The 15,059-nt window shown below is 41.3% G+C and overlaps 1 protein-coding gene across 3 annotated transcripts in view; it reads left to right on the top strand.

Moving 5' to 3' along the window:
• The window catches only part of Axdnd1 (axonemal dynein light chain domain containing 1), a 78,094-nt gene that overhangs the window by 19,936 nt on the left and 43,099 nt on the right, over positions 1-15,059 (top strand). For all 3 annotated transcript variants that reach the window (XM_048421553.3, XM_048421555.3, XM_048421551.3), the window contains exons 10-14: positions 1,392-1,496; positions 4,386-4,506; positions 10,870-10,971; positions 13,358-13,521; positions 14,873-14,948. In XM_048421553.3, coding sequence (XP_048277510.3) covers positions 1,392-1,496; positions 4,386-4,506; positions 10,870-10,971; positions 13,358-13,521; positions 14,873-14,948 — 568 coding nt within the window. The remainder of the gene's footprint in view (positions 1-1,391; positions 1,497-4,385; positions 4,507-10,869; positions 10,972-13,357; positions 13,522-14,872; positions 14,949-15,059) is intronic.

Consider the following 15,059-nt stretch of genomic DNA (forward strand, 5'->3'; position numbering starts at 1 on the left):
TCCTCAACACAAAGCAGAAGGCAGAGTCCTGTCTTTATCTATAGTAAAAGAGAATCATGGAGAGATATGGAATTCCTTTCTGTATGCTGTGAATACCATTGGTTAATAAAGAAGATGTTTTAGGCCTGTGATAGGCAGAATAGAGCTAGGCAGGGGAAACTAAATGGAATGCAGGAAGAAAGAAGGTGGACTCAGGAGACCCCATGTAGCCACCACAGGGGAAAGATGCAAACTGTAAGGTAGAGCCTTGCTGGTAGGCCATGAGCCTCATGGTAAAATATAAATTAATGGAAATGGGCTAATTCTAGATGTAAGAGCTAGCTAGCAATATGCTTAAGTGATTGACCAAGCAGTGATTTAATTAATACGGTTTCTGTCTGTATTTCAGGAGTCTGGGCAGCCGGGAATGACCAAGCAGCCCGACAATAGAGAGGAGTAGTCAGCGGCAAAGGCTTGAGCCTTCAGTGCTTAACATGCAAACTGGGAGAGAGGCAGAGGCTGGCTTACTCTTTTAAACTGAAAACCAAAATTCCACCTGTATTTGATAGAGAAGAACCTGTTCCACATTATAGATACTTGTTTTAATCATGTTTCCGGAACACATCCAGGATTGTGGATGTTAGTGTTCAAATCCCAAAGAAAATAAATATACTATAGGGTTGGCGGAGGGCACCAATTTGTTGTTGAAGACTGCTCGTTCATTCCTGGCTGCTTAGACCTGAAATAATCACACAGAAACTATATCAATTAAAACACCACTTGGCCAATCACTTAAGCATGTTGCTAGCTAGCTCTTATATCTTAAATTAGGCCATTTCTATTATTTTATATTTTACCATGAGGCTCGTGGTTTACTGGCAAAGGTTCTGGCTGTTGGTTTGTGTTTGTTTCCTCCAGGCTACATGACCTGTCTCTGACTCTGCCTACTCTCTCTCTATCTCTTTCAGCCTGGCTTTACTCTGTTAAGCCATTGGCCGAAAGCAGCTTCTTCATTAACCAATGGCAATAAAACATATTCAAAGCATACGTCACCTCCCACATCACCATAGCAATATGGTTTGGGGATAACCTTGTATCAAGATGACCAAAGGCAAGAATGAAGAACACAGGCAAGGCAGACCAGAGTGGGCACAGCATCTGCTTCTGCTGTGTTCTAGAAGATGCACCTGTCACATGGTTTTGCTTTTCCTGTCAACCCACGTCCATTGCCAAACCTGACGAGAGTCCATCCAGGATGTATGCTGGATGTTTCACCTTGGTTTGAGGGTAGAAAATGAAAGGAGGGGATGTCCAGAGTAACGAAGATTATATGCAAGTCTGGTTTCTAGGGTTGAAACTGTTTTGGAAGTTTTTGAGTTTGAAATTTCTTTCCTCTGCCCCCCCGCCCCCAGGGAACTTTGTCTGGTTCGTGCCCATGACATCAAATTAACAAAGGAAGCAGAGAAAGCCCAGAAGGATTTGGCAGAAGCTATTTTGGAAGCAGAAAAAAATGCAAAGTGAGTTGCCAAAGCTTATAGTACTTGATAATGGAAAGAGATGTTTAATCATCCGATTTTCCTGGGATTCCACTGGCCCAGATGTAAAATCCAGGCTGCTCCATTGCCTGCTTCTTAGAGTTATTATGAAGGTTAAAGGTAACAGTTAATAGAGCCCTTCAGATGCCATCTCTGGCTCACTGTCAGTTAATAAAGCCTTATGGGTACATGTCACGTTTGTATCCTGCCCCTGCCTGCTCTGGCACTCTAAGGTCACAAGGCAGACAGTTGCCACAGGAACCACATCTGTGTCTGCTCCCTGGAATACATTGAAAGAATTGGTGTGGCAATGTAATATTCTGAACTGATTGCATTTGAAGAGACTGGAACTCCTGCTGGATCTCACAGTCAGATGTCATAATATGCTTTGAGGTTACTTAAGACTTAAGGCTGATATCCCACTGTGTGCTCAGCTGTTAGCTTAACCTGCCTTTAAGAGAACATTGTAGCAATGAACCTCATGCGTGGTTTTTTTTTTTTTTTGAGACCGGGTTTCTCTGTGTAGCTTTGGAGAGGTCCATCTGCCTCTGCCTCCCAAGTACTGGAATTAAAGGCGTGCACCATCACCACCACCTGGCTCCAAGAAGTAAATTTTACAACTTAAGCTACTGCATAGCTACCATCTTAAATTATGTACTATTTCATGCCGCTGGCCCAGAACAATGCATGTGTGCTATGATGTTGCCTGGAAACAGCAAATACAAACATTGAAAGCAGTCTTCTAAAGCAAATGTCCATTATGGATACTGGTTGATAAACAACGGTGTTTGTAGTACTGTTTGTTGTCAGGGTCACCTGGGTCAGCTAGAGTCAGGAACTTAATCTCTTGTAAAACTGTTAAAGATGCCTGTAAAGTGTCCATTTCCTTCCCCAAGAGAAGGAGAGAGGGAGAGAACATACATCCACACAGAAACAGACACAGACAAAGGGATGGATTCACAAGATGCCCTTCGGGCAGGCACAGATTCAGGCTCATAGCACAGACAGACAGAGAATGAAGAAACAGGTTGCATGAAGTAGAGATTTAAATCTTGATTTGCTCTTGGTTAAATGACAACAAGGGGATGTGTTTTATTTCTTTCCTTCATATGACACTGATACATTATTGATGTCTCAGTTAATCACTAATACATTTAATCAATGTAATTAATATTAATAAATTAAGTCTAAAGACATCAGTGTGAATGCTTTTCTCATTCCTTCTTGTAAAACTTTCAGTTCTTTAAATTTAAAAAAAGTGTGTGATGTGGTGCATATGTATGTGTACGTCTGTGATCACCTGAGTGTGCATCATGGAAGCCAGGGGCTGTGTACATTCTTCCTTTATTGCTCTCCACCTTAAACCCATTTTATTTTATTTTATTTTATTTTATCTGAATGGTATTTTGTCTGCACATATCATGTACCATGTTTGTACAATGTCTCTGGGGCCCAGCAGAAGGTGTCAGATACCCTAGAACTGGAGTTACTGATGGTTGTGAGCTATGTGTGGGCAGTGGGAACCAAATACAGGTCCTCCGGGAGGGCAGCAAGAGTTCTTAGTGCCCGAGTCATCTTTCAGCCCCCATTTTTGCTCTTTTATAAATTAGGGTGTTCATTATTTTTACAAAATTGTTGTCTGTCATGCAGAAAGGAAAACACATCATGAAGGTACAGCCCCAGGAGTTTTTCTGTGTGTGCCCACCTCGTGACTTTCCTCTCCATTATTTTGAGCACATGAAAGAAGACTTAAAGTGGGATTTCCTGACTCATGCCAAGAATATAGTTCTGTGTCACTGCACTTTAAGACCGTTAGCAAAGTTAACATTAATGAGGGAAAATGCCATTTGCTACTGCCCTAGTTTGTGTCCTATTGCTGTGAGGAGACACCACGACCACAGCAGCTGTTATAAAGGAAAACATTTAACTGGGGCTGGCTTATGGTTCAGAGGTTTAGTCCATTATTAGCATGGTAGGGAGCATGATGGCACACAGGCAGACATGGTGCTGGAGAGGGAGCTGAGAGTTCTACATCCAAATTGGCAGGCAGTAGGAAGAGAGAGACTGGGCCTATCTTGAGCATCTGAAACCTCAAAGGCCATTCCCAGTGACACACTTTCTCCAACAAAACCATACCTACAACAAGGCCATACCATGCCACTGCCTGGTGATTAATCATTCAAATCTGTGATGTATCAGGGCCATTCAAAGGATCGTAGTCCCTTTGTAATTTCTGTGTTTATTCTTTTCATCACATTTATCTGCTGTGTGTGTGTGTGTGTGTGTGTGCGCGCGCGTGCGTGCGTGCGTGCGCGTACACACACATGCACACCCAGGCATGCACCTGTGAAGGTGAGAGCCAACTTACAAGGTCAGTTTTTGCCCTCTACTTTGTTTAAGCCAAGGTCTCTCTTGTTTCTGCCACTGTGCTTGGATACTCCAGGTAGCTATTGAACAAACTTCCAGTCAGCTCTCCTGTCTGCCTCCAGGCTCACTTTAGGAGAGCTGGGATTAGGTACGTGCTACTGCGTCTGACTTTTTTATGTTGTTCCTGAGGATCTGAACTCAGGGAGGCATCGGACTTGCAAGGCAAGTGCTCCCACCCACCGAGCCACCTCTTGGGGCTTCTTCTAACTTGCTCATTAGATACAATGGTGTTTAGAAGGTCCAGTGTGTGTATTATTTTTGTCATGACTACCATAATATTTGAAAATAAAATGTGAACATTTTTATTTGACTCTAAAAGGTGTTATCAATCTATCCAACAAGTGTGCCAATTACCTTATGAAGAGGCTTGAAGGAACAGGTTGCTTATTTTCATAACAAAGACTTGTTAAGTATCTAAATAGATATTTCTTAACTTTCTTTCAGAATAGTAGAAGACTACCATGACTTATATACATTACAGAGAGGGAGGATGGAGAACGATATTAAACTGCTGATGTCAGAAAGAGACATTTGGAGCTCAGCCACATACGAATTGGCACTAAAGGTTTGTTCATTTGGACATACAACTTACGCTCTGATATTGACTAGCATTTTATTTGACAGTTTTAAATAACATATACAAAAGGGACAAGAAGAAAGAAGGTATTTATTGATCAAATCATAGGTTTTGTGGGCACTGAAGATGGAAAGTTTCTTTCCTCTGTTGGGTAACTGAAATTGAAATGTATGCCCTGGCAATGCTGAAGCATGCATCTGCAGCCCGTATGTGGTGGTTCTGTTGAACTTGCTCATATTGGATTTCATGGTCTAAGTTGATGAGGACGACTGACCAGATCTCTTCCTCAAGAGAGTACCAGATCTCATTACAAATGGTTGTGAGCCATCATGTGGTTGCTGGGAATTAACTCAGGATCTTTGGAAGAGCAGGCAGTGCTCTTAACCACTGAGCCATCTCTTTAGCCCTCTGTTGGGTAATTAGCTAATGTGTAATTCAGGGCTGTTTTCTTCTTTAACTGGAGCCTGTAAGCTTAAATTCTTTTTTTTTTTTTTTGGTTTGGGCATATATTGACACTTTTAACTTTGATGTATGCTAATTTTTAGATATAATATACACTAATCCCTAGAGAAGGTAGTATGGCTAATATATACTAATTCTAATGTCTGTAAAAGGTAGCTCTTAGTTGTTCATCTCATGTAACCATATTACGGTCCTTGACTATCATGTCATGTGGGTTATTATACCTTGGCAAATGAATGAGGGAACCCATAGAACATGGCAGTAATGGTTTACAGTGAGAGCAAATCCCACAGAGTCTACATTTTAAAGACCCATATATGCTGACTCCCTGTACTGACCCTAGGGATGGTAGGTAATAACATTGAGTTCTGACCCATAGAAAATTTAAAAATCTGACCCAGCTGGATTAGTTCAAAATTCCATTGGTGGCAGGCCACCGGGCTTTCCTTGCAGACAGCCCGCATGATAGAGCTGTGCCAAAGTACTCATTAGTACCATGTAGAGGCTTGTCAGTTGCTTGGAGAAAATACAGAAGGAATTTTATCAAAATGTGCAGGTATCCTAAACCTAGAGAGAAAGCTTACATAGGGCAGTGGAATCAAAACTTCTTACTTGAAAAAATAAGTCCAAAAAAGGATTACATTTTAAAATGTAAAAACCATGATTTACAAATATATTAGGATCAGTTATGAGTATAAATGAATATTTTATGATACATAGTGAGTTCCTGGACAGCCATGGATACATAGTGAGACTCTGTCTCAAGAAACAAAAACAAATGAACAAACAAGCAGAAAAACTAGGCTTTGTAAAATCTGTATGTGTATGAGGGGTGTAAATGTGGGGAAAGCTGAAAAACTAGGAAGGAGAATAAAAGAGGGTAAAGTAGGTACTGAGGGAGGATGGGGGAAGGTAAAAGGACATGTGGGATATAAGGGAGGGAGAACTGGGTATGGTGTTCTTTAAGCCCAACACTTGGGAGGCAGAGGCAGGAGGATCTCTGTGTTCAAGGCCAACCTGCTACAGAGTAAGTTCCAGCATAGCCCAAGCTATACAGAGAAACTCTGTCTCTAAAAACAAAACAAAAAACAAAAACAACAAAGAAAAACAGAGGAAAAGAGACTGGGGTGGTAGGGAGGAGTGGGGTCAGAGGCTCTGGATGGGGAGTAGGGAGATGAGGGGGAAGGAGAATCACAAAAACCTTGGAGCCAGACCCAGCAGTACCACTCTTGCGTATATATCCAAAGGATGCTCAACCCTGCCACAAGGACATGTGCTCGACCATGTTCATAGCATCTTTCTTTGTCATAGCCAGAACTTGGAAACAGACCAAAGAATGGATGAGGAAAATGTGGTACATTTACACAATGGAGTGCTACACAGCAGAAAAAAATAACAACATCATGAATTTTGCAGGAAAATGGATGGAGCTAGAAAACATTATTTTGAGTGAGGTAACCCAGACACAGAAAGATAATTATCACATGTACTCATTCATAGGTGGTTTTTAAACATAAAGCAAAGAAAACCAGCCTACAGACCACAATCCCAGAGAATTTAGACAACAATGAGGACACTAAGAGAGACTTACATAGATCTAATCTACAAAGGAAGTAGAAAAAGGCAAGATCTCCTGAGTAAATTGGGAGCATGGGGACCTTGGGGGAGTTTTAAAGGGGGAAGGGCAGGGAGGGGAACAGAGAAAAATGTAGAGCTCAATAAAAATCAGCAAAATAACAAAACAAAACAAAAGCCTTGGTGCCAACATTAAATTTCCCAAGGCTTTTTCTACTTCAAACTGTACATTTAATATTTTTTCTCTCTTACTTGCTCATTTCATCATAGACCTGCATAAGAGCGATTACTAATAACCACATGACAGAATCATTATTAAACTGTTTTAAAATCTCCTCTATCAAATTATTTAGTTCATTACTTTTAAATTTAGCCTCAGGCAGATTCTTTGGGCAAGGGCATAAAGAAGCTATAGCCGTTGCCAAAACATCACAAGAATATTCTCTACCCCAATTCTAATATTGTTTCCCTTTAAAACCCCTGGAACCGTGCCTCTAGTCCACATTTATCTCAGCACCACTGTCTTCAGACTCCTACTACAATGGCCCAATAAGCTCTGTGTATAGCATTCAACCTCCTTTCTAGTCAAAAGTCTCAAAGTTTTCCACGTTCCTCTAAAAAAGAATCACACGGTCAGGTTTGTCATAGCAGTAATACACCTCCTGGTACCAACTTCTGTCTTAGTTGCTTTTCTATTGCTATGACAAAACACCATGACCATGAAAGAAAGCTTATGAAAGAAAGTGTTAGTTGTGTTTATGGTTTTAGAGGGTAAGAGTCCATGATGATGGAACAAGGCATGGTGACAGGAACAGCTGAGAGCTCACATCCTGATCCAAAACCAGGAGGCAGAGAGAGGGTGGTGTGGACTATGGTCTGTATTCTGTCAATTATATTTTAAATAAACGCTGATTGGCCAGTAGCCAGGCAGGAAGTATAGGTGGGACAACCAGACAGGAAGTAGAGGTGGGTCAATGAGAACAGGAGAATTCTGGGAAGAAGGAAGTTCTAGTCTGCAGTCCTGACCTGGTCACAGAGCAAGCAAGATGTAACTGCCTTGCTGAATAAGGTACTGAGCCACATGGCTAACACGGACAAGAATAATGGGTTAATATAAGTTATAAGAGTTAATATGAAGTATTAGCTATTAGACCAATCAGTTTATAACTAATGTAGACCTCTGTGTGATTTCTTTGGAACTTAATGATTGCGGGAACTGAGCAGAACAGAAACCTCAGTCAACAAGAGGGTACACGGGAAATTGTGTCATTCTTTTGTTTGTTTTTTTTGAAGACAGGGTATTTATTTATTTATTTATTTATTTATTTATTTATTTATTATGTATACAATATTCTGTCTGTGTGTATGCCTGAAGGCCAGAAGAGGGCACCAGACCTCATTACAGATGGTTGTGAGCCACCATGTGGTTGCTGGGAATTGGACTCAGGACCTTCAGAAGAGCAGGCAATGCTCTTAACCACTGAGCCATCTCTCCAGCCCTGTGTCATTCTTTTGAAACTTCAAAATTTGCCCCCAGTGACATACCTCCTCCAACAAGGCCATGTCTCCGAATCCTTCCCAAACAGTTCCACCAACTGGGGACCAACTGTTCAAACTATGAGACTATGGGGTCATTCTCATTCAAACCACCACATCTGTCACATAAAGGACTATGTCATCTGTAGCAGGGACACTTTGACTTCCTCCTGTTGTTTCTTTCTCTTCTCTTACTGCTCTAGCTAAGGCTTCAACCACTGTACTGAATAAAGGTGCTTACACTAGGCACTTTTGCCTTATTCCTGAATTTATGTTAAAATTGTGTGTGTGTATATGTGTGTGTGTGTGTGTGTGTGTGTGTAAAGGGGACATTAATGGTAGATTCCAATGAGATGTAGAGGATTAGGAAATACTTTGAATACTTTAAAAACTACAAAACATCTGGATACTGTGTGGGCTAGGGATGTAGCTCAGTTGGTAGAGTTTCTGCTTAGCATTTGTGAGGTCCTGAATTTGATCCCCAGGACCCCATAAGCTGGGTATAGTGATATGAGGATCAGGAGTTCAAGGTCATCCTCAGCTACAAAGAGAGTTTGAGGCCAGCCTGGACTCCATGAGACCTTAAAAAAACAAAGCAAATGAACTGGAAAAATAAATTCCTAAATATATATGGTAAATATATACCAAAAGTTAAATTAAGAATAAGATTAAAGCAGTGCTAAAAGGATCTCTGTGGCCAAGTGTGATGGTACACTCCTCTAATTTCAACACTCACTCAGGAGACACAGGCAGGTGGATTTCTGAAAGTTTGAGGCCAACCTTGCATAGCAAGTTCTAGGTCAGCCAGGACTACATAGTGAGAACCTATCTCAAAAAAAAAAAAAACACGAAGATAAGCCCAAAGGATGGATTCACTGCCAAGCTCCCAAACATTTAAGGAAGAACTAACACCAACATTCTTCAAACTAGTCCAATAATGTGAAAGGAATGGCACATCCCCAGACTCTCTCTACACTGCCCCTGCTACCCCAGGACAAAGGCGGGTACGGACACAACAACAGAAAAACTGTAGACCAATTTTCTTGAAAACATAGACACATAAACATATTAAAATTATATTCAAGATACACTAGGATCAAAAATCATGACTAAGTTGATTTTGTCCCCAGTAATTCAAGGTTGGTTCAAAATATCTTATAAATAGACAAAAATCACAGTTGTCTGATTAGATACAGAAAAGGCATTTAAAAAAGTTCAACATCCCTTCATGATAAAAGTCATCAAGAGACTGAAATTAAAGGAACATATCTCAACATGATAATAGCTATATTCAACAAACCACATCAACCTTTATAAATGGGGAAAAACAGAAATGATTTCCTTTAAAATCAGAAAAGAGGGTCTGGGACTATGGCTTGGTCAGCATAGTACCTGTCATGCAAGCATAAGGATGAGGTCAGTTCCCAGAACCCGTGTGAAACATCCAGGTGTAGACATGTCTGTAAGCCCAGCACAGGGTGGTGGCTGAGACAGTCAGAGCATGCTAGCCAGGTTCAGTGAGACACCTGTGTCAAAAGATAAGCTGCAGGGGCTAGTGAGATCGCTAACTAGGGAAAAGCACTTGGCACGTAAGCCTAGTGACCTAAGTTCAGTCCCCTAGAGCCCACATAAAGGTGGAGAGGAGAACTCAAGTCATTCTCAGATCTGCCGTGTGCACCATGACATACATTCCCACTGTCGTATACACTAATAATAATGTAAATACATTTTTTTATGAAAAGATCAGGTAGAATGACTGAAGAAGACACCCCAGGGTAGCCTATTTTCAGGTACTAGGTCTCAAAATGGCACCCAGTTCCTGTCTCCCAACTCACAGAGAGAGACAGAATGAGATTCTTGTACTCTACTGATCTGTCTGCCAGAAAAACCACTGCCTCACCAAAACCTGCAGCAGTTTTTGAGGTTTATGAATACTATGGGCTTGTCCTGTGGGTGGACCTGCTGGTCTTCACTAGGGCTACTGGCTTTACCTCTTGGCTGAATCTTCTGATTGGGTTGGGATGCAGTGAGAGCTGTGTTCAGATTGGCTCATTTGCTTTCATTTTAATTTTTCTTCAGTGTGTGTGTGTGTGTGTGTGTGTGTGTGTGTGTGTGTAAGAGAGAGAGAGAGAGAGAGAGAGAGAGAGAGAGAGAGAGAGAGAGAGAGGAGGATGAGGATGATATAGCATATACATGCTGCTTTGCTTAAGTAGAGGCTTTGGTCCTCACCTTCCACTTTGAGAGAGGGTTTCTGTCTCTGTCTTTGTCTCACTCTTTCTCTCTCTCTGCCATTGTAAACACTAGGCTAGCTGTCCCGAGATCTTCCAAAGACTTTCCTGTATCCAACTCCCATCTTGCTGTAGGTGTGCTGGGGGCACAGAAGTGCACACTGCTGGCTTTATGTGGGTTCTGGGTATTTGCACCCAGGTCCTCAGTTTTTTCTGTTGGTCCATCTCTCTAGGCCAGCTTGGCTTCCTTTGTAGTCTTTTATCGTTGTCCTTGTGAAATCCTGAAGCTGTCCTCTCTGTGAGGGTTAGTCTGTCTTTTCTTTATCTGGAGGGCAGTTTATGGTCTTCCGTCTTACCCAGAAGTCCTGAACTGTAATGTACTTCCAGTTCAGTAGTCCTTAGAAATGTGTGAATTTGTGATCTAGATTATTAAAGTAAGAAATTTTGATTGAAGTAATGACTGAATAAAAATCAACATGTGAAAACATTATAAGTAAATTACAATGTTTAAAAATGTTTTAGATTCCTGATTATAGTACATCTTTTATAGGTAATTGAAAGAAATAGAGTCATACTGGCTAAAAAACTCTACCTCAGTGAAAAAGGCTGGAATAAATATGCCAAACATTTCATTATAATGCTGTCAACTAAGGTAAATCCTGTTTACATAAGTCATGGGTAAAATGACTGTAAGTGTTATGTTTTGATGCCATAGGCTTTGCTTTGCCAAACCTGTAGATTCTTAAGTACAGTTCTATAGTTATGTTTTATTATTGGTAGAATGAAAAATATAAGGGAAGGAATAAAGACATAATTACATTGTCTTCCATTGTAATCAAAGCAACACATCTAAGTCTAATAACACTCCAGAGTTTCATAGAGTTATTTATTATTAGTGTTTAAAAGATAAAATAAAAATAAGAAGTGGTGGTTGGTTGTGGTGGTGCATGCCTGGAACCTCAGAACTCAGGAGTGCAGCAGGCTTTCTTTTGGGCCACCAACCAGCTCCTGAATCATGACACAGACTTATTAATTATGAAAGCTCAACCTTAACTTAGGCTTCTTACACCAGCTCTTATAATTTAAATTAACCTGTTTCTCTTTATCGTTTTGCCTTGGGCCTTTTTTGAACCTTTATTTCATTGTGTGTTCCTATTCTGTTTCTGTCTGTCTGGCCCTGGGCATCTCCCTCTTTATCTCCCTCATTCTCTTCTCCTGTCCCTAGATTTCTTCTCCTACTTATTCTCTCTGCCTGTCAGCCCCACCTATCCCTCTGTTTTCTACCTATTGGCCATTTAGCTTCTTATTAGACCTTAGGAAGGCAAGGTGAAACAGCAACACTTGTTTACATAAATAAACAAATGCAGCATAAACAAATGCAACATATCTTTGCCTAGTTTAAGTAATATTCCACAACACAGGAGGCTGAAGCAGGAGGGCCATAAATTTGAAGTCAGCCCAGGCTACAAAGAGAGGAGGAAGAAGAGGAAAAGAAGAAAAGGGGGAAGAAGGAGACATTATTGATGCATTCTTAAACAATTTTATGATAAAATGTATTGATCACTGTGGTGGTTTGAAAGAAAATGACCCCCAAAAGGAATGGCACTATTAGGAGGTGTGGGCTTGTTGGAGGAAGTGTGTCACTGTTGGGGCAGGCTTTGAGGTTTCATATGCTCAGGATACCAACCAATGTGTCAGTCAACTTCCTGCTGCTTTCAAGATGCAGCACTCTCAGTTCTAGAACCACATCTTCCTGCATGCTTACCACCATGATGATAATGGGCTGAACCTCAGAACCTGTAAGCGAGATACCCCAATTAAATGTTTTCTTTATAAGAGCTGCTGTGGTCATGGTGTCTCTTCACAGCAATAAAAACTCTAACCAAGACAATCTCCAAGGGAGAAAATGAACTAGCATCTAGTGCATTTTCATCAAGTCAAAGCATTTACACCAGTCATTAAGCCCCTCCCTTTTGAGCATAACAAACATAGGTTTATTAAGGAAATGTGAGAAAGAACTATGCAGAGTAGGAGGGGCTGTGAGGGAGGAACACCTTCCAGCCATTTAACTTTTTAAATACTTATTCTTTTAAAGATTTATTTATTTATTATATATACAACATTCTGCCTCCATGTATGTCTGCACGCCAGAGGAGGACGCCAGATCTCATTACAGATGGTTGTGAGCCACCATGTGGTTGCTGGGAATTGAACTCAGGACCTCTGGAAGAGCAGCCAGTGCTCTTAACCACTGAGCCATCTCTCCAGCCCCAAATTTATTTTATGTGCATTGGTGTGAAGGTGTCAGATCCCCTGGAACTGGAGTTATATACTGTTGTAAACTGCCATGTGGGTTCTAAGAATCGAACCCGGGTCCTTGGGAAGACCAGCCAGTGCTCTTAACCACTGAACCATCTCTCCAGCCCCTTAATACTTATTTTTAAATTTATGTACATGTGTGTGTGCCTGTACGAGTTTATGTGTACCATGTGTGTGCAGTTGCCCTCAGGCCAGAAGAGAGTATCAGCTTCCCTGGAACTGCAGTTATGCGTCACCAGATATGGGTGCTAGGAATAGAACCCCAAGTCAGCCCTCTGAAGATTAGTAAGCATTCTTAACGACCAAGCCATTTCTCCAGTTCCTGTCGTCTAACTGTTAAAATAGTCCTTTGAAGTATATATTAGTGTCTTTATTTTATGGATAATAAAAATGAGCTTTAGACTAAATAATGTCACTGTCTAGAATTTACATTCAGTTCTGCCTGGCTTTCCAGTTTCTGTCCTTGCCAGTACGTCATTTTGCCCCTGCAAAAACCCTGTGGGAAAACTAGGTTCTTGTTGCAAAGGGAAAATTCTTGTTCCTAATATTATGTCCTACAGAAAACCCATTGCCATGGTGTCTCTGACAGTGTTCAGAAAGAGAACTATCTTTCCAACTACTTGACCCACTTCCTGTGAGTTCTTCTAGTAATTCAATGGTACATGTTGATCAATGTTTGTTATATGAATAAACGAACACCTTGATTCTGTGTATTTTAGGACACTGCAGACCTTGCAGTGCTGCAGAAGTTGACAGAAAAATGGAAAAGGTTAGTGAACAGATTTAAGCAGGATGTGGAACACACGGAGGAATCCACAAAGGAAAGATCCCAAACTGTGAAAGCTGGGCTTCTCAAATGGCAGCAGTTCTTCAGTGCTAACGTGTGGGTGTGCAAGAATCTTGCTTTCTGATTTTATTGCATTATGTCTGGTAATGCAGCCAACCCCATCATTAATAATCTAGCACCGAGTTTGCAGGGAGGTAAGAACATCCATTACTGGGCCTTGAACACAGGTGCTTTCCAGTGCTGAACACATGTGCAGCCCTCCTGATCGCCCTTGGAGCATCTGGGAGTGAGTTTCTACAAAGGTGTACAAGAAGACTTGTGCTAGCCCATGAGTGCATTGACACAGAGGTACATCTTAAGTACCATTTCTATTTCAAATTTAACGTAGTGGTTTTAGTTTTTCAAAGCCCTTGAAGACTTCCCAATTAGTGGAGGTGAAAATTCTGAAAACCGACGTTGATACACCACGAATGGCTTTGTGCAGCCCACTTGGCAGCGAGGGGAGCCCAGGTGTCTGCTCCCTTGTTCTTCAGGAACTTCTTAAGCATGATGTCACCAGGCTAGCTGTGCTAGCTTTCACCTGTAAGCCCTCATGAGGTGCAGGTAAAGATCATGAGTTCAAGGTCAGCCTGCTACATAGTGAGCCCCTGTTTTTATAAATATTCTTCAAGCCGTCACTTACAGATCTTCATTGTTAAGTATACCTGCTTTTCTGATTTCTAATTTAAAAACCGATCCTTTGGCTTTTCCTCATTTCTTACTCTTTTTCCATTACTAGCCAAGAGCTTCAGGATGCTTTTCCTGACACTGGACTCTGGCACTATCTTTCTGCACACTGTCCTGCCCTCCCCGTTTCTAGATCTGCTTGACAACCACCAAGTCAGCTCCAACGACTTTTTCCTCTTCTCCATCTTCCTCCTGCCAGCACCTGTTGGGATTTTCGGCTCGCTTGCCAGTAATAAAATGGTCTTCAAGTTCCAAAAAGGGTGATTTTGTTGTTTAAAAAGTTAAACAAATCAATAAAATATAAAAGAATAAAAATAAAACAGCTTTTTCCTTGTACATGTCAGAGAAATGAAAGGACACTTCTGGTGAGAGGCTGGGACTCCTGACCTGATGTTCTCATGATTGTCCATCTGTCAGGCTTCCTTTCCAGTATCTTATTGTTTGGCAGGAATTCTTAGGTCTCAGGTTCTCAAGATGAGAGCTTGCTCTTTAAAGAGATGCCCTGAAGGTTTTAAGCCTCATAACTTGACTAGTTAGAATCAGAGTTTATTATTTCTGATTGTGAATTTGAAGAGGAATTCCCAGATGAGAGGGGCTGGGTCTGGAGGCTTTCCTGAAAGGTGGTGGGGTTAACAGGTAATGTTGCTGTTCATGTGTGGACGTCTAGGTTTCTTTGTGTGTATCTTGTTCTGAGACCTCTCTCTTGTTCTTCTTCTTCCAGCGGAAAAGAGATTGTAACCCCTAATAAGGGGAACCCTTTCGTTTCAATCCTTATGGAATTCAAGGAGTTTTATAGGGTAAGACTTCCTCAAGATAGTCTGCCAATCCCCTGGCTGGTGGCAAGTGTGATGGCTCGCACCTGCAGCTGAGCCACATTTTATCCTTTGGAAGGGCACATCAAGGTTTAT

Source organism: Myodes glareolus, chromosome 5 (assembly GCF_982192425.1).
Source record: "Myodes glareolus chromosome 5, mMyoGla1.1, whole genome shotgun sequence".
Taxonomy (NCBI): Eukaryota; Metazoa; Chordata; class Mammalia; order Rodentia; family Cricetidae; genus Myodes; species Myodes glareolus.